Below are 26,981 nucleotides of genomic sequence, written 5' to 3'. Positions count from 1 at the left end.
ACACACACACACACACACAGGCAATCCTTGCACACACTCACACACACGCACGCTCCACACATCCTCACCACTCCTTATGCACCCCAAACACAAGCTATCACAGAAGCATTGCCATCAAAGTAGAGCTGTTTACAGAGGTAATTACAACTGACAGGAAGAGAGAAATAGAACAAAACGAGACGGAGAGAGAAACTGAGATAGACAGCGACAGAGAGGGAGAAAGATGGATGGAGATTATGTGTGTGTGTGTGTGTGTCACTGTGTAAGAGAGGGAGAGCGAGAGGGAAAGAGGAGAGAGATGGGGGAAGAATCCACAAATCAAGTTTTTACCGTTTTATTTCATAAAGAATGTGTGTGTGTGTGTGTGTGTGTGTGTGTGTGTGTGTGTGTGTGTGTGTGTGTGTGTGTGTGTGTGTGTGTGTGTGTGCGCGCATGTGGCTCTACCAGGTTGTTTTTTTGAACACTGTGCTCTGAGCAGGCAGCGGCAGTGTGTGTGTTAATGTGTGTGTGCATGCGTGCGAGTGCGTGAGTGTGTGTAGGGATCACCAGACGCCCATGTGTCGTTGCAAGGCTTTGGGAAATCAATACACGTTATGACAGCAAAATTAAAGTGCTGTTCTGGGTTACAACTGAACACAGAGGGGGGGGGGAACACATCCATCCCCCATCCGTCTCTTTGTCGTGTCCCTGCCATCGGTCAGCCAACAGAACAGAAGGCATTCCAGTAGACTTGTACACACATACAAATACCCCACCACACACACACACACTCTCATAAATACACAGTTGCCGGACAAAGCCACAGTGGCATTGTGAGATTGGGGTCCCCTTGTGTGAAAGAGTAGGAATATCAATGAGGCTGGTCCATTCAGGTTGAAAGGGGGTCTGGGACTGGGGACCTTACAGCCACAACTCAGAAGCTAACCCAGAGGGGGAGGGGACCCTGTCGCTCTGCTTGCCTGCCTGGACCCTAGTGGGCCTACAGGGAGAGGGCTGGCCCACTGGGGGTCTGGTACCAACCCCCATCATCATAACACACAGCATCGCACCCCCCCCTCTCCCCCGTGGGTCCCTGGAGATGCTGCTGGTGATCAGTGGCGGTGAATACTGTCAGGGGGCCTGAGGAAATGGTGGGTGTGACATGAGGCCAGTGGGGCTGACGGATGAGTCTACACACAGATCCATTTACTACAGTCACTCCACCCGCCTGCCTGCCATGCCTGGGGTCACACAATTGGGTGGCCATGAAACCAAAACAGCCTCAACAGGTTGTGTGTGTGTGTGTGTGTGTGTGTGTGTGTGTGTGTGTGTGTGTGTGTGTGTGTGTGTGTGTGTGTGTGTGTGTGTGTGTGTGTGTGTGTGTGTGTGTGTGTGTGTCATAGGAGAGCTCTTGGGGTACTTTCTATCACATTGACTTTTCATTAGCTTGGCTAGATTTGCTCTCCGTGGTTTAATTTCATTTGAGGAATGGGATGAAGCGTCCACGTTAATTACAGTGTGACTCGCAGGTCAATGTCGCAGGTCAATGTTGGGGTCTTCCTGATGTTCTGCACTGATAGAAGAGAGAAATTTGATTGCTTGATTTTTATGCGTCTGTTCGATACGTAATTTAGTCCAAGTTGACTCATTCATCCCCACCTCTCTCTTTATTTTTATTTTTCATTTCCCACCCCCTAGCTGTCGACCTTTTAAACAAGTTATGAAGTTACCACGGGACCAAATACAGTCAGGTCCAAAATGATTGGCACCCTTGAAAAAGATAAGCAAAAAAACGAGTCAACAAAAAATACAAATACTGAGCTATATTGTATGTATGCAAAACATTTGTTGACTATTATAGTATTTTATACCATTACAATTGCTCAGATAAATAGTTTAGTTTGAAGTCATATTTAGATTTTCTCAAAAACATATGGGTCTACATGAGTGGCAACCTGTTTTCTAATACCGTTCAATACCTCACCATGCGAGGATAACAAACAAAATATGAGCTTGGATAACATACAGCAGCCTAGTGGTTAGAGCGTTGGGCCTGTAACGGAAAGGTTGCTGGTTCGAATCCCCGAGCTGACAAGGTGAAAGTCTGTTGTCATGCCCCTGAACAAAGCAGTTATCCCACTGTTCACCAGTAGGCTGTCATTGTAAACAAGAATTTGTTCTTAACTGACTTGCCTCATAAAATAGTGCCTTCAGAAAGTATTCACACTCCTTAACTTTTTCCACAATTTGTTGTGTTTCAGCCTGAATTTAAAATGGATTAAAATGAGATTTTGTGTCACACACAATAACCCATTATGTCAAAGTGGAATTATGTTTTTAGACATTTAAAAAAAAATATATATATGAAAAATGAAACGCCGAAATGTCCTGAGTCTTTCAACGCCTTTGGATTGGCAAGCCTAAATAAGTTCATCAGTAAAAATGTGCTTAAAAAGTCACATAATAAGTTGCATACAAAGGATACAGGCGTCCTTCCTAAGTTGCAGGAGAGGAAGGAAACTGCTCAGTGATTTCACCATGAGGCCAATGGTGACTTTAAAACAGTTACAGAGTTTAATGGCTGTGATATGAGAACACTGAGGATGGATCAACAACATTGTATTTACTCCACAATTACTAACCTAATTGGCATAGTAAAAAAAGGAAGCCTGTACAGAATAGAAATATTCCTAAACATGCATCTTGTTTGCAATAAGGCACGAAAGTAAAACTGCCAAAATTGTGGCAGAGAAATTAACTTTTTTGTCTTGAATACAAAGCATTATGTTTGGGGCATATCCAACCAACACATCATCACTGAGTACCACTCCACTCTTACCACTCATATTTTCAAGCATGGTGGTGGCTGCATCATGTTATGGGTATGCTGTTCATTCACAAGTACGAGGGAGTTTTTTAGGATAAAAATGAACAGAATAGAGCTAAGCACAGGCAAAATCCTAGAGGAAAACCCCATTGTCTGCTTTACAACAGACAATGGGAGACATATTCATCTTTCAGCAGGACAATAACCTAAAACACGAGGCCAAATATACTGTACACTGGAGTTGCTTACCAAGACATCATGAAATATTCCTGAGTGGCTTAGTTACAGCTTAAATCGGCTTGAAGGTCTATGGCAAGGCTTGAAAATGGCTGTCTAACAATGATCAACAACCAACTTGAAGAAATTTGAAAAGATTGATGTGCAAATATTGTACAATCCAGGTGTCTAAAGCTCTTAAAGACTTAACCAGAAAGAGTCACTGCTGTAATCACTGACAAAGGTGATTCTAACATGCATTGACGCAGGGGTGTGAATACTTACAGTACATTCAGAAAGTATTCAGACCCCTTGACTTTTTACACATGTTTTTTTTTACTATACAGCCTTATTCTAAAATGGATTACATTTTCTTTATCAATCTACACACAATACCCCATAATGACAAAGCAAAAACTGGTTTTTAGAAATGTTAGCAAATGTATCAAAAATAACAAATGGAAATATGACATTTACATAAGCATTCAGACTCTTTACTCAGTACTTTGTTGAAGCACATTTGGCAGTGATTACAGCCTCAAGTCTTCTTGGGTATGACGCTACAAGCTTGGCACACCTGTATTTGGGGAGTTTCTTATGGTCTGTCCTTTAGGTTCCTTTTGGCAAACTCCAAGCGGGCTGTCATGTGCATTTTACTGAGGAGTGGCTTCTGTCTGGCCACTCTACCATAAAAGCCTGATTGCTGGAGGACTGCAGAATTTTTGTCCTTCTGGAAGTTTCTCCCATCCCCACAGAGGAACTCCGGAGCTCTGTCAGAGTGACCATTGTGTTCTTGGTCACCTCCCTGACCAACCCCATTCTCCCCCGATTGCTCAGTTTGCTCAGACCGGGCGGCCAGCTCTAGGAAGAGTCTTGGTGGTTCCAAACTTTTCCATCTAAGAATGATGAAAGCCACTGTGTTGTTGGGGACCTGCAATGCTGCAGAAATGTTTTGCTACTCTTCTCCAGATCTGTGCCGCGACACAATCCTGTCTCGGAGCTCTATGGACAATTCCTTCAACCTCATGGCTTGGTTTTTGCTCTGACATGCACTGTCAACTGTGGGATCTTTTATAGACAGGTGTGTTCCTTTTCAACAACACAGTGGCTTTCATCATTCTTAGTTCGACACATACAACAACACAGAGTTACACATGGAGTAAAACAAACATACAGTCAACAACACAGTAGAAAAATAAGTCTATATACAATGTGAGCAAATGAGGTGAGATAAGGGAGGTAAAGGCAAAAAAAGGCCATGGTGGCGAAGTAAATACAATATAGCAAGTAAAACACTGGAATGGTAGATTTGCAGTGGAAGAATGTGCAAAGTAGAGATAGAAATAATGGGGTGCAAAGGAGCAAAATAAATAAATACAGTAGGGGGAAAGGTAGTTGTTTGGGCTAAATTATAGATGGGCTATGTACACGGTGTAGTAATCTGTGAGCTGCTCTGACAGCTGGTGCTTAAAGCTAGTGAGGGAGATAAATGTTTCCAGTTTCAGAGATGTTTGTAGTTCGTTCCAGTCATTGGCAGCAGAGAACTGGAAGAAGTGGCGGCCAAAGGAAGAATTGGTTTTGGGGGTGACCAGAGAGATATACCTGCTGGAGCGCGTGCTACACGTGGGTGCTGCTATGGTGACCAGCGAGCTGAGATAAGGGGGGACTTTATCTAGCAGGGTCTTGTAAATGACATGGGGCCAGTGGGTTTGGCGACGAGTATGAAGCGAGGGCCCGGCCAACGAGAGCGTACAGGTCGCAGTGGTGGGTAGTATATGGGGTTTTGGTGACTAAACGGATGGCACTGTGATAGACTGCATCCAATTTATTGAGTAGGGTATTGGAGGCTATTTTGTAAATGACATCGCCGAAGTCGAGGATCGGTAGGATGGTCAGTTTTACAAGGATATGTTTGGCAGCATGAGAGAAGGATGCTTTGTTGTGAAATAGGAAGCCAATTCTAGATTTAACTTTGGATTGGAGATGTTTGATGTGAGTCTGGAAGGGGAGTTTACAGTCTAACCAGACACCTAGGTATTTGTAGTTGTCCACATAGTCAGAACCGTCCAGAGTAGTGATGCTGGATGGGCGGGCAGGCAGGTGCAGGCAGCGATCGGTTGAAGAGCATGCATTTAGTTTTACTTGTATTTAAGAGCAATTGAAGGCCAGGGAAGGAGAGTTCTTTGGCATTGAAGCTCGTCTGGAGGGTTGTTAACACAGTGTCCAAAGAAGGGCCAGAAGTATACAGAATGTTGTCATCTGCGTAGAGGTGGATCAGAGACTCACCAGCAGCAAGAGCGACATCAATGATGTATACAGAGAAGAGAGTCGGTCCAAGAATTGAACCCTGTGGCACCCCCATAGAGACTGACACAGGCCCGGACAACAGGCCCTCCGATTTGACACACTGAACTCTATCAGAGAAGTAGTTGGTGAACCAGGCAAGGCAGTCATTTGAGAAACCAAGGCTATCGAGTCTGCCGATGAGTATGTGGTGATTGAGAAAGTCGAAGGCCTTGGCCAGGTCAATGAATACGGCTGCACAGTATTGTTTCTTATCGATGGCGGGTAAGATATCACTTACGACCTTGAGCGTGGCTGAGGTGCACCCAAGACCAGCTCTGAAACCAGATTGCATAGCGGAGAAGGTATGGTGGGTATGTGGTATTGTGTGTCGATGGGTGAGACAAAACATCTACTTAATCCATTTTGAATTCAGGCAGTAACGCAAAATTTAAAATAAGTCAAGGGGCTGAATACTTTCTGAAGGCACTGTATGATTAGAGATCTTAGACCCTTCCTCCATACAGAATCTTTCCAGTTGATATTCCTCACCTGGTCTTATGGACGGCCCTCTTCAATTCAAACCACAGATTTCCAATTCGGTTCAAGGCCGGAGACTGAGATGGCCATTGTACATTGTTGATTTTGTAGCCAATTAACCATTTCTTTGTGGATTTTGATGTGTGTTTGGGGTTATTGTCTTTGCTGGTATATCCACTAGTGGCCATGTTTCTAAAAGAGGCAACCAGGTTTTTGGCTAAAATGTCCTAGTTTGAGGTGAAGTTCATTATACCATTATATTAACATGTGTGCCAGGGCCAATGGAAGCAAAATAATCCCATAACATCAAAGATACACCTTCATATTTTACAGTATGTATGAGGTACACATTTGGGAGGGATCTTAGACAATTCCACTGCTGTGCATTGCCAAAGGACTGTATTTTCATGTAATTTTACCATAGCATCGATTCAAAGTGCCAATGCCGTTTAGCAAATTCTAGGCATTTACATTTGTTGGGCGACATGAAAATAGAGCTCTTTGGCCACGCACACCAGTGGAATTGTCTAAGATCCCTCCCAAATGTGTCCTCCAATCTCGTAAAACATTTCAGAAAATGTCTCAGTGAAAGTTTTTGAAAACAGGCATGGCAATCATTTTTACCCCTATATTTTTGAGATTTTTTTTTTTCTGAGCAATTGCTTAAATATTAATAGTTGTCCATTTTTTTTCAGCATACACTATAGCTTAATGAATTATTTATTTGACACAGTCTTGTTCTTGCTCATCTTTATCAAGTGTGCCAATAATTTTGGACCGGACTTGTTTTTATCTTTTTTACTCAAGTTTACTCATGCTAGTTGTCTTTTCATAGGTGAAACTCATCACATAGCAACTTGTTTACTGAGCTCCAATTCTGATGGTTATCCAAGTGTGTGTGTGTGTGTGTGTCTGTTACCCCTGTCGGAACAGACAGAGTTTGAGACGACAGACGGGAGAGAAAAAGCGGCCATAATCGCAACGTCCTTCTCCACCGCAATTATCCTCTCACTCGGCAATCCCTCGCTCGCTCCCTCCCTCTCTCTCTCCCTGTGTCGCTCTCTCTGTCGCTCCTTCTGCGGTCGACCATAATTTGAGTGCAATTAACTTCCCTTAAAAGCCATCGCCACTTTAAACGCTGGAAATTAGGGGAGAGGCAGACACTGTGAAAGTGAAGGAGAGAGACAGAGGAGAGGTGATCAGGAGATGGTAAGACAGAGAGGGGAAAGAGCGAGAGAGATGACAGAGAGATAGAAAAGAGAGGCAGACTAAAAGTCAAGAGACAGCTAGACACACAGAGAGAGAGAGAGAGAGAGAGTTTTGTGTTGTCTGTCAGTGTATTCGGTCATGAGAAGAACATCTCTACAACATTGTAAAACTGCTAACTACTGAGATGTTCCTGAAGATAGACAGGTTCATATTTGGCATTTCTACAGGGTGGAAGTCATATCTGAAAGAGAGATTCTCTCAAAAGCTCAAATCACCTGTGCATATACAGTAGTCTTGAATAATACATTAAAAGAAAGGTTCAGGACTATCGCACTCTACTGTGGGCCCAACCCCCACCACAGACACAATTTGTGAGAAAAAAACAGTTTTACTTCACTGGTCCTCTATCTTTCTACCTCTACTTCTTTTCCTCTTCCACTACCTCTCCCCCCCCAACCCCCCCTCCAATTTAACCGCTTTATTGGCATGGGAAACATTACGGAAGCAGGTGAACTAGATAATAGGTGAAATTAACAATACAAATTAACAGTGAACATTACACTCACAAAAGTTTCAAAAGAATTAAAACGTTACAGGGAAAACAAATATACATAAATGTGGGTTGTATTTTCAATGGTGTTTGTTCTTCAATGGTTGCCCTTTTCTTGTGGCAACAGGCCACAAATCTTGCTGCTGCGATGGCACACTGTGGTATTTCACCCAGTAGATATGGGAGTTTATCAAAATTGGGTTTGTTTTTTCGATTTATTTGTGGATCTGTGTAATCTGAGGGAAATATGTGTCTCTAATATGGTCATACATTTGGTAGGAGGTTAGGAAGTGCAGCTCAGTTTCCACCTCATTTTGTGGGCAGTGAGCACATAGCCTGTCTTCTCTTGAGAGCCAGGTCGGCCTACAATGGCCTTTCTCAACAGCAAGGCTATACTCACTGAGTCTATACATAGTCAAAGCTTTTGTTTGAGTCAGTCACCGTGGTCAGGTATTCTGCCACTGTGTACTCTCTGTTTAGAACCAAATAGCATTCTAGTTTGCTCAGTTTTTTTGTAAATTCTTTCCAATGTGTCAAGTAACTATCTTTTTGTTTTCTCATGATTTGGTTGGGTCTAATTGTGTTGCTGTTCTGGGGCTCTGTGGGGGGTCTGTTTGTGTTTGTGAACAGAGCCCCAGGACCAGCTTGCTTAGGGGACTCTTCTCCAGGTTCATCTCTCTGTAGGTGTTGGCTTTATGGAAGGTTTGGGAATCGCTTCCTTTTAGGTGGTTGTGGAATTTTAACAGCTCTTTTCTGTATTCTGATAATTAGCAGGTATCGGCCTAACTACACTGCACACATTATTTGGTGTTATACGTTGTACATGTAGGATATTCTTGCAGCATTCTGCATGCAGAGTATTAATTTGGTGTTCGTCACATTTTGTGAATTCCAGACCTCACAACCATAAAGGCCAATGGGTTCTATAACTGATTCAAGTATTTTTCTAGCCAGATCCTAATAGGTAAGTTTCATTTTATGTTCCTTTTGATTGCATAGAAGGCCCTTCTTGCCAAGTCTCTCAGATCATTCACAGCTTTGTGGAAATCACCTGTGGCACTGATGTTTAGGCCAAGGTATGTATAGTTTTTTGTGTGCTCTAGGGTAACGGTGTCTAGATGGAATTTGTATTCGTGGTCCTGGGAACTGGACTTTTTTTGGAACACCATTATTTTTGTCTTACTGAGATTTACTGTCAGGGCCCAGGTCTGACAGAATCTGTGCAGATGTAGGTGCTGATGTATTTAGGTGCTGATGTATCTAGGTGCTGATGTAGGCCCTCCTTGATTGGGGACAGAAGCACCAGATCATCAGCAAACAGTAACACTGCAAAATTACTGCAGTAAAAAAAATGGTGTAACTTGGACGCAGTATTTGCAGCAATACTGCAGATATACTGCACTTGACCTGCGGTTGTACTGCAGTGTGATGCAGTCATAGCGCACTCTGACTGCAATCGTTTTTTTCCGAAAGGGCAGCGACCAACCAAGCCGCCTCGCGCTATAGTAGACTAATAGCTGCCATAGATAGGTTATTTATCCTCAAATATCATCACATAGTACGTATCTTGACTGCATCAAACCGGGACGAGCTGAGTAAGCGATGCTAATTCTAATTGAGGCTGCAGTGCATGAGCTTTCTCATCCTACAGTTACAACTACCCGAGGCAATCCTATCAGATCCGACCTCGGGTCTCGGGGTACAAGTAGACAACCTCCAGTCCAGCATCACGCTCAACATTAACCTATGTGCGTGCGTCATATTCTCCCGTTTGCTGAAGGCTGATGTATAGAGGAGAATTACTTCTTTTTTTCCCTCAGAGGGAACTTCAGTATAGATTTCAGACATTAAAAATAGATCAATGGTTAGATGTACTGCATTACATACAGCAGTGTACGCATTGAGATGTGTGAGGGGGGACGACGACGACTCCAGACTGCCATAGATGCATTTGTAAGGCTTTGTTAGAACATCTGCTAGCGGATTGAGCGCGTTTCCACAGGTGCATGAGCGCCAATTGAAGATTGATCGAAGCATTGAATAGATAGATGTGCTTTTCAATGAGATGTCCGTGTCTTGCTTTCACCAGGCCTCTTCCAAGGCTCCTCGAGAAACATATTCACCAAACAATGGTAATAAAATTGCATACAGTAAAGCCTATGAGTCCTTCGAAGACTTTCTTGTAAAATAAGCGAGTGCATGGGCATATGAGAACTGGACCGCCATTGTTTGCTAGGTACATACTATCCATGTCTTCATATCTCATACGGTATCAAAGAGCTATCATGGGTTCGTCCCATTTCAGGAGGACTTGCTGAGAGTAACAGACACACACACGGGTGCAGAAAAAATTATTACACACACACACGCACGCACACACACACACACACACACACACACACACACACACACACACACACACACACACACACACACACACACACACACACACACACACACACACACACACACACACACACACACACACACACACACACACACACACACACACACACACACACACACACACTCCTCACAGGTGCTCTTATAAAACACGTACACGCACACACACCTAATTGTAGCCGAGTTGTTTCCCCTCAGTAACAGTAGCAATTAGACAACCTTTATAATCACACTCTCCTCATTATATAGCTAATTCCTGTAATTACCGAAAGCACCAATAGGCTCCTCCTTCCTTTGTGTATCATCTCTCTGTCTTTGTGTCTCTCTGTCTGCTTCTCGTTCTGTGTCTCTCACCCCCTCTCTCTGTCTCTTTGTCTGTCTGTCTCTCTACCTCTCTTTAGTTCTCTCTCTGTCACCCTCTCTCTCTCTCTCTCTCTGTGTCTCTCTACCTCTCTTTAGTTCTCTCTCTGTCTCCCGCTCTCTGTCTCTCTCTGTCTCTCTCTCACCCCTCTCTCTGTCTCTCTACCTCTCTTTAGTTCTCTCTCTCTCTCTCTCTGTCTCTCTACCTCTCTTTAGTTCTCTCTCTCTCTCTCTCTCTCTCTCTCTCTACCTCTCTTTAGTTCTCTCTCTGTCTCCCGCTCTCTGTCTCTCTCTGTCTCTCTCTCACCCCTCTCTCTGTTTCTCTACCTCTCTTTAGTTCTCTCTCTCTCTCTGTCTCTCTACCTCTCTTTAGTTCTCTCTCTCTCTCTCTCTCTGTCTCTCTACCTCTCTTTAGTTCTCTCTCTCTCTCTCTCTCTCACACTCTCACTATGTGATGAGGGGGAAGGTCAATCAGGTATAGGGAGATGTGTGTTGGTGTGGTGCATTGGGTGAGGAACTACATAGAATATTATAGTGCTGTTACAATGCTGATACACCTACAGTAGCATTTTCAAACTGCTTTTGTTTGCAGCGTCGGTGACTGAGTTTTCCCAGTTATTCCAGGCTAAGATCATTGGGTAAGGTAAGGTAAGGGTGAGAGCTCACCTTTGCTGCAGTGGTTCTCTCCCTCCAGCAGGGGGCACCAGGGCGGGTCTCCCTGGCTGGCGAAGGTGCACATGTGCAAGTAGCTGATGGTGAGGCGGATGACCGAGGCCTTGTCCAGCTGGCTGGTGATGGCCCCGGGGAGAGGGAGCATCTTGGCCAGCTCAAAGAACTCAAAGTTCTCCTTGCCGCGACGGGAACGAGCGGCATTACGAGACTTCTCCTTCCGCAGGTTCTGCAAACTGGAGGAGGAGGGAATGACAGGAAACAGAAGGTAGAGGGGAACTGTGGGTGAAAAGGGTGTCCTAACTGACCGCAGAACAACCACCAGTGGGCTTGGCCGTGTACGCTGACGCTGACCCGAGAACAGTCATTTAAAAGGTATATAATGACACCCGCGATATCAGTGAACCAATCTCAATTCCAACCGTCTCCAGCAGATTGTCTGTCTGTGTAATTACAGACAGAAAGTGCTCTATCTACCAGGGTCTATTCCCCTGTCACACTGGTATACACATGACTATTACACAGCACAGCTAGAGCCTCTGCTTCCAACACACACACATACGCGCACGCACACACACACACACACACACACACACACACACACACACACTAGCATCCACACTCTCTCGCTCTTTCTCTGCCTCACACACAGCCATGCGACTGGCTGGCGGATACTGGGCTGCAGCGGTGATTGAGGGATCAATTGGAGGGGGAGGGGCCGTGTGGCAGTGGGGGCCCAGGGCCCAGGTAGCCTGTCTCTCTGATTGGGTATCGACTCCCCTCAATGGGGCCTGAGTGGTAGAATTATGTTGTCACGGCGACTCCACAGTTTGTGTCTGTGGTAGAATAAAGAAACAGCATTTCTCCCCCGTGTCTGTGACATCGATTCTCATTCCGGGCCTGCAGACTGCCTGCCACGGGAGGGAGGGTGTGTGTGTGTGTGTGTGTGTGTGTGTGTGTGTGTGTGTGAGAGAGAGGGCAATAGAGAGAGAGAAATTGAGAAAATAAAATGTGTGTACGCATGTTTCCGTGTGTGTGTGTGTGTGTGTGTGTGTGTGTGTGGCATTTGTCCTTATCAGCCAACATGTCGGTGTTTCCCCGGTCAGTCTGTGTTCTCCAGGGTGTGTAAACAGCTGTGTTTGGAATAGCTCTGTCCTCCACGCGTCTCATTATTATACGAGCTCAACTCACCTGAGAGGACAATCGATACTCACCCATTGATTCTGCTTAGTTTTTATATCCGCCTATAAATGACCGTCCCATTAATAATTCCAGCCAAATGTACGTAATCTCCCACTAAGGGAAAGGGATTAACAGCCATGACAGCCAAGGCTACAGAGCAATAAGCATTTTACTATACAGTACAGAGTGTGTGAGAGGGGCTGTGTGGGTGTGATAGTATAGAATATGAGTAAGTGTTTGTGTGTGTTAGCACTCGCTATGCAATGCTATTATGTGCGTGTGTGTGTGTGTGTGTGCGTGTGTGTGTGTATTTCTCACCAGGGCAGGGTGGGGGGTTTGGCCAGTAGTCCCTGTAGGAAGTCCCATTCCACGCTCACACACTTTCCCTCGCTGACGAATGGCATGGTCGCCATCCTCCAATCACATGCAGCCGCCACCTCTAACGGAGGCTGCGATTGGCCGAGGCTGTGACAGGCTCAGACCCCCTGCAGGAGTGAGGAAGCGAGAGAGAGAGAGAGAGAGAGAGAGAGAGAGAGAGAGAGAGAGAGAGAGAAAGAAAGAGCGAGAGAGAACGAGAGAGAGAGAGGGGGGGGGATTATGGTTAGTTAGGTATGCCTGTGTAACCGATGTGAAATGGCTAGCGAGTTAGTGAGGTGTGCGCTAATAGCGTTTCAATGGGTGACGTCACTCGCTCTGTGACCTTGAAGTAGTTGCTCCCCTTGGCTTTTGTGGAGCGATGGGTGATGATGCTTCGAGGGTGGCTGTTGTCGATGTGTGCAGAGGGACCCTGGTTGGAGCCCAGGTCGGGGCGAGGAGAGGGACGGAAGCTATACTGTTACACGTCTCTATAAAAGCTTTGAAGAATGTCCACTGTGCTATAAAAAAAACCCATTCATTACAGAAGTCTCACTCCGGTTAGCAAAGACAGGGCAAAGCAGAGAGTTGAAGACCCCCCCTGCCTCCCCCACACACTCACCCTCTAGCTCCCAGTTCCACCAGCGGTGCCAGTTGGCTGGCCTCCCTCTCCCCTCCCCCTCTCTGCCTCTGTGCTCTGGTGACCTTTAAAAGGTCAATGTGGCCTGCAGCAGCATGGTGTCCTGCCCTGCGGCCAGGGCTGACCTCTACCACGGGGTCAACAGTACCAGGGGAGGGGAACCAGGCTGGGCTGGGTAGCATCGGATCAGGCTGGGGTAGGGAGCTGGGATATGTAGAACCAGACTGGGCCGAGCAATCACGTTACATTGAGATTTCAATTAAACGACTTTCTATTTAAACTTGGCAATCCAGAACTATAATTTAGCATAATTTGGTGAGATGTTTCCTTAGTCTACAAGAGAACACTTTCCAGTGCATTTAACATGACTGTGACCACACATGCTGTACCTTCCAATTCCCAACCCAGCATCACATCACTGTAGAATCTCTGTAGCCGACACACCATCCCTGAGCCGTGTGCAACAATGGCATTTTACATCACCCTCCCCAACCTTGCTTGCTGTGTACATCACATTGTGTGCTGGGGAAATAAAGTCACACAATGTATCTTCCACTCATCTCTCACGCATGTTACACACACACACGCACACGCACACACACACACAGACACACACATAGACACACACGCACACACACGCACACAGACACACACACAGACACACACACAGACACACACACACACACGCACACACCCGCACACACCCGCTCTGTCCCATACCTGTATGTTTATCTCTTAATTGACCCAATCTGTCCTTATCTAATCTGTGTCTCTATCGACCGGGGCGTCTCTATCTCTATAGACAGAAGGCCGGCAGCACATCAGCGGCGGCGCGGGCCGTAATGGACGGGGCCTCGGCGCTAATTATTCAATCAGCTTCATAACCTTGTCGCAGATTGGGAGGCTACTAATGCACTCCCCCCAAAACGGACCGCGCCGAACGCTCTCTACAGTGCCGCGGGCAGCAAGCTGTCCGTCAACCGTGTCATCTGTGAAGGTTTATTGATAAGCAACAAAAGATTATTCAGATATAAAACATACTGTTGATGAGGCTCTTACAGCAGCTCTGCCAAAACAGCATGACTTTGCTATACAGGCTGCAAAAGTATTATGGTGTGTGCATGCGTACGTGTGCGTCACCTGTGTGTGGGACATGTGCGTCACCTGTGTGTGGGACATGTGCGTCACCTGTGTGTGGGACATGTGCGTCACCTGTGTGTGGGACATGTGCGTCACCTGTGTGTGGGACGTGTGCGTCACCTGTGTGTGGGACGTGTGCGTCACCTGTGTGTGGGACGTGTGCGTCACCTGTGTGTGGGACGTGTGCGTCACCTGTGTGTGGGACATGTGCGTCACCTGTGTGTGGGACGTGTGCGTCACCTGTGTGTGGGACGTGTGCGTCACCTGTGTGTGGGACATGTGCGTCACCTGTGTGTGGGACATGTGTGTCACCTGTATGTGGGACATGTGCGTCACCTGTGTGTGTATCTCTGTGTAATCCCCTCATGCTGTGGCTGCCCTGCTCTCTGCTCTGCGGCTGGCTCTCGTGTAGACAGCACAGAGCTGGGAGGGAGGGCGTTCGCCGCTCAGAGCCTCTCCGTCGGGTTGGTCGGCCGGCGAGTTAGTTCGTTTGGCCGCTCCGCTGTCTGTTTTCAGCGGGGGGACGTTTAATTAGAGCCTCCAGCTGTCAGAGGTTCGTTAGAGCGCTCCGACTCTCCCCACGGAGCTCTGACTGGGGGAGTCGGGCAAATGAACACATTTAAGGCAAACAGCACGCAGACGATTGCCTGCTGGAATGCCACTGCCCAGGCTGCAGGGAAATGGCTGTTGTCTGCCTCACAGTTCTCCCCTAGAGCCCCACTGATGACCTGGCCAAGGCCTGGGGGGAGCTGGGTCTAAATATCAGCTAAGACCCCCACCCACCTAACTGTGCACCTCTGGGACACAGTCAGCCCTGGTAATGTCAGTTGGAATAGGATGGAATAAAATAGAATGGAAGTGAATGGAGTAGAATGTTTGGAATGCTCGTTAAAAAAGTACTAAACAAATGAGTGTGTTGCCCGGGTAACGTTGGCCTGTGCAGTGATACAGTTAGGCCGTCTGCTTTGGCACTGGGAAAGACAACAGCCGCACACACCTCTCCTCACCTTCCCGTTTCCTTTCTACTCCTCTTACCACGGTGAAACACTGTCTGTTTGATAAGGTTTACTATTCGGTATGACTGGTCCCTCAACCACCTGACAGGACAGCTGGTACCCATCTCACAGAAGGAGAGCGAGAGAGAGAGAGAGAGAGAAAGAGAAAGAGAGAGAGAGAGAGAGAACGAGAAAGAGAGAGAGAGAAAGAAGGAGAGAAAGAGAGAGAGAGAGAGAAAGAGAAAGAGAGAGAGAAAGAGAAAGAAAGGGAGAGAGAGAGAGAGAAAGAGAAAGAGAAAGAGAGAGAAAGAGAAAGAGAGAAAGAGAGAAAGAGACCGTAGAGGTGTGAAAACGTCCAAACCATACAGAGGCAAAAAACTCATCCATATCAATTATGTAGACCAGCGAATTATTTGACTTGTAGAAGTTGAACTGTTTTCTTTCAGTGGGGGACATTATCACATAGGTGAACGGACCTTGATGATTGGCTGGAGTGTCCATAAAGAGATAGCTCAGTATTCTGGTCTCCAGTAGGTAGATGTTTCTCTATTTACTTTTGACTCGACTACTGATCAATCCACACCTACACTGGATCGTTGGACGTGATGATTTCTCTCCCTCTCTCGCCTCTCTCTCTGCCTATACTTTTCTCTCGCCTCTCTCTCTAAGGTTCGGTATTCCGGTCCTCAGCCGGCAAGCCACCTCCACATTGAAGCACCGGCTGCGTCTGACCTTGACTCATTCCTGGCCCAAGGTTCTCTCCAACTCTCAAGGGCTTAAGCACTACCCTCCGCCCACTGCACCCCTCCCTGTCCTCCCCAACCCCCAACCCGGGTCATTAATTATCTAATGGAATCAATATGCTGTTAGATTAGACCAGAGTGACCCTGCCCACCCCCAGGTATCGTCACGGCAATGAGGAGGGAAGGAGGGATGGAACGGAACGAAGGGAGCGGCCACGAGGGAACAAGAGCAGTTTGGGTTAACCATTCATTCCTAAAACAGGCCCTACCTATAGCTGAGTGACCCCAGAAACAAGAGGTCTACTGTAGGACCTTCCAGAGAGAAGGATGAATGGAGAGGAGAGGGGTGGATGGAGAGAGATGGAGAGATAAAGAGAGAGAAGGATCGGTGGAGAAAACGAGAGAAGGGAGATAGAGAGCGGGGTGGATAGAGAGAGCAGAACGAGGAGAGGGAAGTTTGCTCGTGTTTACCTCCACTAATCGATAGCTCTCTCCCTCCTTTCATAGGGCCTCAGTAGGCTTTCTTTGATGTCCTAGTCCTCACGGACACGGTGCAACAGAAAATCCATGCTTTTCAATGATGATGATCCACCGTGCGGCTGGAGCGCCGAGATAGCATGGTAATACTGCATGTGAACACTGTCGATACACCACAGACCCACTTGGACAGTCCTACATGAAAGTAGTAGCCCTGACAGCCGGTAGATTAATATCAGAGAGGGGAATAAAAGCAGGGAAATAAGATTTCTTATGCATACAATTACATTAGAGCTATATAGATATGCAGAAGTATTGGTAAAGGCTTTATAAATGTAACGATATAAAGTTGAAGCAAAACTTATGAGTCAGAACTGCGACAAATTCACCCAAAGATGTCCTAACCGTTTCGAAAGGAAAAGGGAAAGGACTTAAAGGTAGAGAGAGAGAGAGATGCATAATGTACCTGATTATTTTATTTATTTTATCTGGGAACAGTTAAGGAGACACTAAATCCACTTCCCTCGGGCAGCGAGATCATCACCACTGACCTCTAGATAAGCACATGCCTTAGCCCAGCACACAGTGTAATGCGCGGGTTGACTCATAACCCCGCAGGGCGTGATTAGGGTCATGAAATATTGTGTGGGTGACGGGCGGGCGGGTGGCGAGCGGGTTGAATGAAAAGAAGAAAGGGAAAAAAAGGCATAAAAAAATCCATAAATGTATAATTATTGTGCAATTCATGTCTATAGGCTGCATTGAAGTTTTTCGTTCATCATTTTTATCTGGCATTAGTGCAATAAGTGCTTTACGGCCTAACTGTATGTGAACGCCGGATACACACCAGTCACCAAATGCTTTTGGGAACCTGGGGAGAAAAAGTTACACGGGAACTGTTCAGAGCATTTTCTATATTGGCCAGTTGGGGGTCGGGTTGTGGTCGGGTTGGGGGTCGGGTTGGGGGTCGGGTTGGGGGTCGGGTTGTGGTCGGGTTGGGGGTCGGGTTGGGGGTCGGGTTGTGGTCGGGTTGTGGTCGGGTTGTGGTCGGGTTGTTTTCGGGTTGGGGGTCGGGTGCGGGCCTCAGATTTTCACTTTATTACACATAGTCGGACGGTTGCAGATGGGTTATTCGCACATGCGGGTGGGTGCGGGTGAACAAACAGCTGAACCGTGCATCACCAGCACACAGGGTCACACACACACACACACACACACACACACACACACACATACACACACACATTAACATAGAATACATTTAAATAGAAGTACATGTATACACACATCAGAGAGTTCAGTCTAGTATCAGTGGCTTACAAGGGTTGCATAAGTTGTGTAGGTGAGTTCCAGTGCAGAATGGATTTCAGTGCACCTGCCCTGTACCTGGTTAAGCACATGCATGTCTACTCACGTTGTCTGTTCTTTCTTGGCAGGTGTGCCGCTCTGCATTTCTGTGGGGGCAGTATGTGAGAGTGAGCGAGAATATTTACGTCCTTTTTCAGTGTGTACATACTGCATCCTTGTCCTTTTATGTACTGCGCAATATTTTAAAGAGAGTGCGTTTTGAATATCCTCAGTGTACATTTATACAGAACAAAAAATGTAAACACAACATGTGAAGTGTTGGTCCCATGTTTCATGAGCTGAAAAAGCTGATTTCTCTCAAGGTTTGTGGACAAATTTGTTTACACCCCTGTTAGTGAGAATTATCCTCTGCCAAGATAATCCATGACAGGTGTGGCATATCAAGAAGCTGATTAAACAACATGGTCATTACACAGGTGCACCTTGTGCTGGGGACAATAAAAGGCCACTCTAAAAGGTGCAGTTTTGTTACACTAAACAATGCCACAGATGTCTCAAGTTTAGAGGAAGTGTGAAATTGACATGCTGACTACAGGAATGTCCACCAGATTTGTGCCAGAGAATTTACTGTTAATTTCTCTACCATAAGCTGCCTTCAACATAATTTTAGAGAATTTGGCAGTATGTCCAACCGGCCTCGCAACCGCAGAGCACGTGTAACCACACCAGCCCAGTACCTCCACAACGGGCTTCTTCACCTGCGGAATTGTCTGAAACCAGCCACCTAGACAGATGATGACACTTAGAAGTATTTATGTTTGTACTAAAGACCTTGTGTGGGGAAAAGCTCATTCTGATTGGCTGGTCCTGGCTTCCCAGTGGGTGGGCCTATGCCCTCCCAGGGCCACCGATGGCTGCGCTCCTGCCCAGTCATAGGAAATCCATAGGTTAGGCCCTAATTAATTTGTTTCAATTGACTGATTTCCTGATATGATCTGTAACTCAGTCAAATGGTTGAAATTGTTGCATGTAGCGTGTATATATTCGTATTGAGTGATTCCTCACAAAACCCAGAAAAAATACCATGATTTGGGGGATTTTTACTTAGTGTAATCCATAGAATGGTCCTTTGGAGGATGGGTCCCAAGCTGCCCCTCAGTCCAGTGGGGTTCTGGGTGAGGACTACTAGGCCATGGTCGGCGGCGAGGGTGGACTATCTAAGGACGCGAGGAGGAGGGACTAAGTCCTTTGATAGAGTGGGGTCCACGTCCTGCGCCGGAGCCGCCACCATGGACAGACGCCCACCCGGACCCTCCCCTATGGTTTTTGGTGTGCGTCCGGGAGTCCGCACCTTGGGGGGGGGGGGTTCTGTCACGCCCTGGTCTAAGTATTTTGTGTTTTTCTTCATTTATTTGGTCAGGCCAGGGTGTAGCAAGGGATTTTGTATGTGGTGTGTTTGTATTGGGATTGTAGCTTAGTGGGGTGTTCTAGTTAAGTCTATGGCTGTCTGAAGTGGTTCTTAATCAGAGGCAGGTGTTTATCGTTGTCTCTGATGAGGAACCATATTTAGGCAGCCATATTCTTTGAGTGTTTCGTGGGTGATTGTCCTTATGTCCTTGTTCTGTGTTAGTTTACACAAGTATAGGCTGTTTCGGTTTTCGTTACGTTTATTGTTTGTAGTGTTTAGTGTGTTTGTCATTAAACATGAATCGTAATCTACACGCCGCATTTTGGTCCGACTCTCCTTCCCACAACGAAAGCCGTAACAATGTCATAAATATGTCAACTTTGATCAATTACTTTCTCAATTATGCTTTTAGCTACAAATGTCAAATATATGGATTACATTTAGTGAAAATCCCCCAAAATCATGGTCTGTTTTTGTCTGGGTTTCGTGAGGAATCCCTCTATTAGTATATAAATACCGGAACCAAATGCTTGTAAATACGGCTAGATTTTCATCCAAATGGGGTGACAGATTTTCATGCAAATAATTCAAATATCTGCACAAAAACAAAAAATGCGCATTTTCCCACCAGATATGGGTTTCCATCAAATGGACTTGTTGTGGATAAAAGGCTGTGCGTGATGACGAAGTGCACATAAAAATAAGTGAAATGTGTTTCCATCACATTTTCAACTCTACTGATGGTTTTGTCACAAACAAAATTGTTATAGAACGCAGTTGTGTCCACTCTGTTCTTGGCACGTGTGCAGGTATAGTTTACCACATGATGAGGTTATTATGGACAAAATGGCAGCCAAGCACAGATCATCATGTCCCCAGAATAAGACCCTCGATATTTATTGGACAGGAGCATCAAGCTCGTCACCGTGCACTGTCACCACCCTGTGAAGTTCATCGCAACTTATTTCATCTGTAGCCTAGTAAACTGCAGCTTTCCCACCCAGTCCTAGCGGGAGCCTGGGAGAACCACACAACATATGGTTGCGTGACTCCAAGTTTACTATGATGATACTTACATCAATATTAGCACATAAAAGGCGTTTCCACCGCCATTTCACGGATAATTAATTTTACAGATCCCACCTTGTCTAGCGCATTTCATTTTGTCGACATTTGAAAATATTTGTGTGCATGACGACACGTGTGTATGTACACTCTCGGGTAAAAAAGGTGCTATCTAGAACCTAAAAGGGTTCTTCGGCTGTCCCCATAGGATAACCCTTTGAAGAAACCTTTTTGGTTCCAGGTAGAATCTTTTTGGTTCTGGGTAGAACCATTTTGGGTTTCAATTTGAACCCTTTCCACCGAGGGTTCTCCATGGAACCCAAAAGGGTTCTAGCTGTAACCGAAAAAAAAGCTTATCCTATGGGGACAGCCACACAACTCTTTTGAAACCCTGTACAGTGTACAGATAACTGCCAAAGTAAAGGAAACACCTACATAAAGTGTCTTAGTAGGGCGTTGGACCACCACGAACCAGAACAGCTTCAATGCACCTTGGCATAGATTCTACAAGTGTCTAGAACTCTATTGGAGGGATGCGACACCCTTCTTCCACAAGAAATTCCCATAATTTGGTGTTTTGTTGATGGTGGAAGAAAACGCGGTCTCAAACACCGCCCCCAGAATCTCCTAGAGGGGTTCAATAAGGTTGAGATCAGGTGACTGACACGGCCATGGTATATGGTTTACAACATTTTCACGCTCATTAAACCGTTCAGTGACCACTCGTGCCCTGTGGATGGGGGGCATGATGGGATGTTAATTGCTAAGCATGATGGGATGTTAATTGCTTAACTAACTCAGGAACCACACCTGTGTGGAAGCACCTGCTTTCAATAAACTTTGTGTTCTTCATTTACTCCCGTGTTTCTATGAATTTGGCAATTACCTGTATGTATGCATGCATGTTTGCATCCGTGTGTGTGTTTATATACATGTGTGTGTGTGTGTGCGTGAATGTGTGTATCTATGTGTGCGTGTGTATGTGTCTGCATGCGTCCGTCCGTGTGTGTATGTATGTGTGTGTGTCTGCGTCCGTGTGTGTGTGTGTGTAAATCTTCGGGCCGCTGGCTCCCGGCAGGGCAGTGTGTGAATGACAGCACGGGTTATGTAAGGAGCCACAGCGGGGCAGAGTGGACAGCCTGACCGGAGATCAGGTCAGCAGAGTGTGACACTAAACACATCTCACTGACACTGAGCTGACACCCTCTTGTCACTGACGCAGCCGATATCTGTCCCACTCGCACACTTCTCTCGCTCGCTTGCTCATTGTGTGTGTGTGTGTGTGTGTGTGTCAACAGTCAGACACCTGTCTGTCTGTCCTTTTGGACGGTGAATCGACAGTCAAACAAATGAGAACGTCTACCCGTCGGTCTACATATGTACCTTTTCTTGGCCCTGATGAAAGTCTTCAGAAAAGGACATTTCAATGACTATCTGGCGGTCTTCAAACATGGTTGGTCCATTGACATGTTATTCAACGGAACTAAATATATCACGGCCAGGTTGCCCAGGACGATCCCTTCACCCAAGCGTCCCTCCATAGCGTGGAAAAAATGTTTTTAAAAAGTCATTTTGTGAGCTCGATTGCGTATTCTCACTATGCCAGAAAAGGACACGGTCCAGAATGTCAAATCCACAAAACAGATGGAAACAAATCAAAGAAGAAAAGTTCTGGTTTGAACACGGTCACGCGGTCAACGAGGACTAACATTAGCTATTACTGATTGACGGGACCACGATGCGCATCTTCTCCTATCAGAGCCTACAGGGGAACGATTGGCTTTAGAAACTGCCCGCGTCTGTGAGACCAATCGCGTCCGGAGCGGTTTTCAAATCTTTGTGGTGACACAGACACAAATGCCACAGCCGGAAGACATCTTCTGAAATCAACACTTGTGTCTATAAAAGTGCTGGTGTGTTACTGGGTGGAGGGATTTCTCCTTGCAGCTGCAGTGACTGAGCAGGTGGCGGTGGTGGGATCATGTGCTGTTACACCTCACAACACACTCACACAGCACAGAAACATTCCATTACCGTCGACAGACAACACACTCACACAGCACAGAAACATTCCATTACCGTCGACAGACAACACACTCACACAGCACAGAAACATTCCATTACCGTCGACAGACAACACACTCACACAGCACAGAAACATTCCATTACCGTCGACAGACAACACACTCACACAGCACAGAAACATTCCATTACCGTCGACAGACAACACACTCACACAGCACAGAAACATTCCATTACCGTCGACAGACAACACACTCACACAGCACAGAAACATTCCATTACCGTCGACAGACAACACACTCACACAGCACAGAAACATTCCATTACCGTCGACAGACACACTCACACAGCACAGAAACATTCCATTACCGTCGACAGACAACACACTCACACAGCACAGAAACATTCCATTACCGTCGACAGACAACACACTCACACAGCACAGAAACATTCCATTACCGTCGACAGACAACACACTCACACAGCACAGAAACATTCCATTACCGTCGACAGACAACACACTCACACAGCACAGAAACATTCCATTACCGTCGACAGACAACACACTCACACAGCACAGAAACATTCCATTACCGTCGACAGACACACTCACACAGCACAGAAACATTCCATTACCGTCGACAGACAACACACTCACACAGCACAGAAACATTCCATTACCGTCGACAGACAACACACTCCACGAAGGCGGAACAGAACACACCTGGGTAAGAACCACTGGTCTCTGTGTTTGTTTGCGCACACGCACGCACGTTTGCACACACACACACATTTGTTTGTTAATGTCTTTCCTAAGTCACTCTTCTGTCCTCCCTTTTACATAGTTGTGCGGGGTCTCTACAAACACACCGCTAACAGAGCCAAAGACGAACAACATAGTCAAGCATAACATACCTGATGATCCCTGTTCTTTTGATGGGCGTCATCATAAAATAACATTGGTGATATTTGCTATTTATCACTAGGCACCAGATTACACAGGCATTTTGTAACAGTCATTTACCCAATTATGGCCACCTGCTGTTAGTGTCCTAAAGCACGACAATCATCTGTCCAGCCAACTGGGCTTTTCTCTCGTTCCTTTACAGCAGCTGACTAATACTATTCTGAACGAGCTACAGTGGACAGGAAATGACTATATTTATATATAGAAAAAACAATAATGGCTTTAATGATAATAATAGATGTTGACCTCTCAGTGCGCTGGCAGAAATAAACAACTTAGGAAGCAAGTACTTTTCTTATGTCTGTTATGGAAACAACTTTTATCCAGTTTACTTTAGAGAGTTGGGGTAAATACATAGACAACACATCCAGTCCTGAGCAGACAAAAAAAAAGCAGATATTTACACATATATTTATATCCAATGTGATCTCCAGACAGAAAATATCACATTTCCATCCAATTTTAAATCTAAAATACACTATTTCACATTTCTTATTGTAACTTGTAAGGTAAATTGAACTAATGATACACACTGATATTTCCCCAGACGCTATTAATCTAGTTCAAAGGTGAATATTTACCGGTAAATGACGCGTTGTTTCGGCTCAGACATGTTTTTTAAGAGCAGAGGACTATCATGTGTCAGCACGTATGACATCTTCTAAACTTCGTTTAGAAATGAGGAGAGTAGACGACGCACAAAAAGTGAGACTTCCCCTAAAACGCTCGGAAACAAGTACCTGTCATTGTTCAATAAACGTGACATCTTAAATACACTCTCAAACCGACATAACCATCTAAGTACATGACACTCACATGACTGTTGGAATGTCATCCAGTTTCTACAACATCAAATCAACTTCATCAAACAGTGGAAGTGTGTGTGCGTGTGTGTGTGTGTGTGTGTGCGTGTGTGTGTGTGTGTGTGTGTGTGTGTGTGTGTGTGTGTGTGTGTGTGTGTGTGTGTGTGTGTGTGTGTGTGTGTGTGTGTGTGTGTGTGTGTGTGTGTGTGTGTGTGTGTACACTGACCAGAACTTGTTCCAGGATGGCCTCACCTGATGGGCATTTCCAGCGTTGACTCCCCTTCTCTGAGTGGACGTACTTTTTCCTCTTCGTCCTCTATCCTTCAGACTCCTGTGCCCCCCAAAATGGCCCGGCTGGGGTCCCCTGCTCCCAAACGCACTGGGGGTGGGCTGGGCTGAGAGGCTGGACCGACTGGAGGCAATCCCTTCACGCTCACAAAAGACCTGGACACGCAGGCAGGCGGACCCACCGCGGAATCCGTTGCAAGTGTGTGTGTGTGTGTGTGTGTGTGTGTGAGTACGCAAGTGGTGCTAGCTGGTGGAGAAGAGAGGCTATGCTGGCTCAGGATCACTTCACTAACACTCTGCTCCCTCTGCCACTTCTTAGAGATGGACTAGGATTAGGAGACAGCCAGCGTGAGATTCTCTCTCCCTCGCTCTCTCGCCGGCATGCTCCCTCTCGCTCTCACTCCTCCTCTCGCTCTCTCTCTCTCTCTCTCTCTCTCTCACTCTCCGCTGAGCTTCTTTCTTTTAATTTCCTCTTGGGAAAGCTGCGCACACCGGTTGTCTCTCCCTTCACCCTCTCTCACTCTCTCTTCCCCCTCAGTCGCTAGTAAATATAAAAGGCATGGTTGTACAACTCTTGCTTCGGTCTCTCTCTCTCTCTCTCTCTCTCTCTCTCTCTCTCTCTCTCTCTCGCTCGCTCTCACTCACTGTCTCTTGCTTTCGTTTACCCCCTCCTCCCGCAGCCCCTCACTTTCTTTCTCTGTCAAAGCTGCCTTTCAAATGCTGATTAGCAGGGAGAGTAAAAGACAAGCAAAGAGAGAGAGAGAGAGAGAGAGAGAGAGAGAGAGAGAGAGAGAGAGAGAGAGAGAGAGAGAGGGAGAGGGAGAGGGTGGGAGAGAAGGAAGGAAGGGAGGGAGAGAGAGAGGGAGGGTGTGTGTAACTGAAGCAAGTGGGAGATTCCATCACATACAAACACATTGTAAACTGTTTCCCTGGTCTTATACAAAGTCTATCCAACAAATACGTCCACATTACGCACCCAAGTGAGCATCTGCAAAACAATCACACAGAGGGGGCACGTGAACAAGCATTTACACGCACACACACACGCACGCGCAGGCGCACCAACAGATTGACGCACAGACACACAGACACAGACTCACACGCCCAAACACACACAAATGCACGCACACACACACACAAGCATGTGCATACATGAGCAAATAATCGCATTCAGAGACTCACTCAAGTACTCTCCCGCCAACCTCCCTCCCTTCCTCCACCCTCGGTCCCCCCTTCCCCCTCTCCTCTGTTCGTTCCCCTTGCCCTCAAACACTACTCAGAATATTGATACATCCCCCCTCCTTTTTTCTCTCTCCATCTCTCTCCCTCCATCACTCACTTTCTCCACTGAATACTGATAGGCTGTCTACTCCGTGGTCTGGGTCTCAAATCTCCCCCTCTCTCGCTCTCTCTTCCCCGCTCTCTCTCTCTCGCTCTCTCTTCCCAGCTCTCTCTCTCTCGCTCTCTCTTCCCAGCTCTCTCTCTTCCCCGCTCTCTCCCTCCCTCTCTCTCTCTCTCTCTCCCTCTCTCTCTCCCTCACAGCACTCACCCAAAAAAAGAAAAGCAGCTACATAATGGGGAAATAGCTGGAGTTAATGCATTGAGGTGGACATAAAATCAGATAAGTACCATTTTAGATTATGTCAAGCTAAAAATGGGCTTAACATTGTGCGACGGAAAGGGACAGAAGGGAGAAGAAAAGTGCTACTTTGGTACCCGGGCGGGCGACGGAAACGAGCTGACTCGTAGCAACAAAAAGAGAGGCGTGTGAAAAGTTCAGGCAAATGAAGACGCATTCAGTGTTTTGGTCTCCCTGGCTCATTGATGTGAAGGCAGCTACGACCGCGAATGAAAGAGCGAGAGAGAGAGGGGCCAGTAAAGTCCTCAAACACCCCCAGTGGACCCCCACCCCTCAGCAGTTTAAACAGCCGACAACCCAGCCACTAGAACAAAAACAACACTGAGCACGGGAGTAAAAAGTTCCCCCACTCAAAAGAAGAAGCCCAAAGCGAGAGAGAAGGGCCTTTCGGGGGTTGTGTTTGTGTGTGTCTACTCCTCTCTTCTGTCTGTTTCAGAAGAAATCCGCTGTGAGACGGAGAGACAGAGTGGGTGATTTTGCCCTCCAAGCCTTCCTGCAACGCCCTTGAAGGAGTGACTCACGGGGACGTATGTCTGTCTCCATATATAATCATCGTACACAGGTTTCTGAATACAGGTCTGTACAGAGTCGCCAGGCACTCCCATATCAAAACAAGGAACCCCCTTGTGTCTTAAAAATATCACCTTGGGAACAGTCATGAGCACAAGTATCAACATTGCCTTAGGGCACCCCCAGGAGTTAGTGTCATTCAGACTTCAATGACCCATATCAAAGATGGTGAATAAATGAAGATGTCCCACTCTGTTTACACTGGAAAAACGTTTCAGTTCCGGTACGCTTAACGTACCTATGGCTCTCCCATAGAAACCAATGCATTAGCAGCTGGGTCTTGTCTGCTTATTAGTTCATTGACTGTGTATGAACCAGACATTTCTTGGGGAGTGGGACGTCTC

At 46.3% G+C, this 26,981-nt stretch overlaps 1 protein-coding gene across 1 annotated transcript in view; it reads right to left on the bottom strand.

The window, feature by feature from the left end:
* The window catches only part of LOC135552586 (neuronal PAS domain-containing protein 1-like), a 37,041-nt gene extending 11,931 nt beyond the window's left edge, over positions 1-25,110 (bottom strand). Inside the window, exons 1-3 of the mRNA XM_064984293.1 lie at positions 24,393-25,110; positions 12,537-12,703; positions 11,034-11,272 (exon numbers count right to left, since the gene is read on the bottom strand). Of these exons, the coding sequence (XP_064840365.1) occupies positions 11,034-11,272; positions 12,537-12,631 (334 nt within the window). The 5' untranslated portion in view covers positions 12,632-12,703; positions 24,393-25,110. The remainder of the gene's footprint in view (positions 1-11,033; positions 11,273-12,536; positions 12,704-24,392) is intronic.
* Between the last annotated feature and the right edge of the window lie 1,871 nt (positions 25,111-26,981).

This window comes from Oncorhynchus masou, chromosome 13 (assembly GCF_036934945.1).
Source record: "Oncorhynchus masou masou isolate Uvic2021 chromosome 13, UVic_Omas_1.1, whole genome shotgun sequence".
NCBI classification, from domain to species: Eukaryota; Metazoa; Chordata; class Actinopteri; order Salmoniformes; family Salmonidae; genus Oncorhynchus; species Oncorhynchus masou.
The sequence above is the reverse complement of the archived record's forward strand: the minus strand, read 5'-3'. Positions and strand labels throughout refer to the sequence as shown.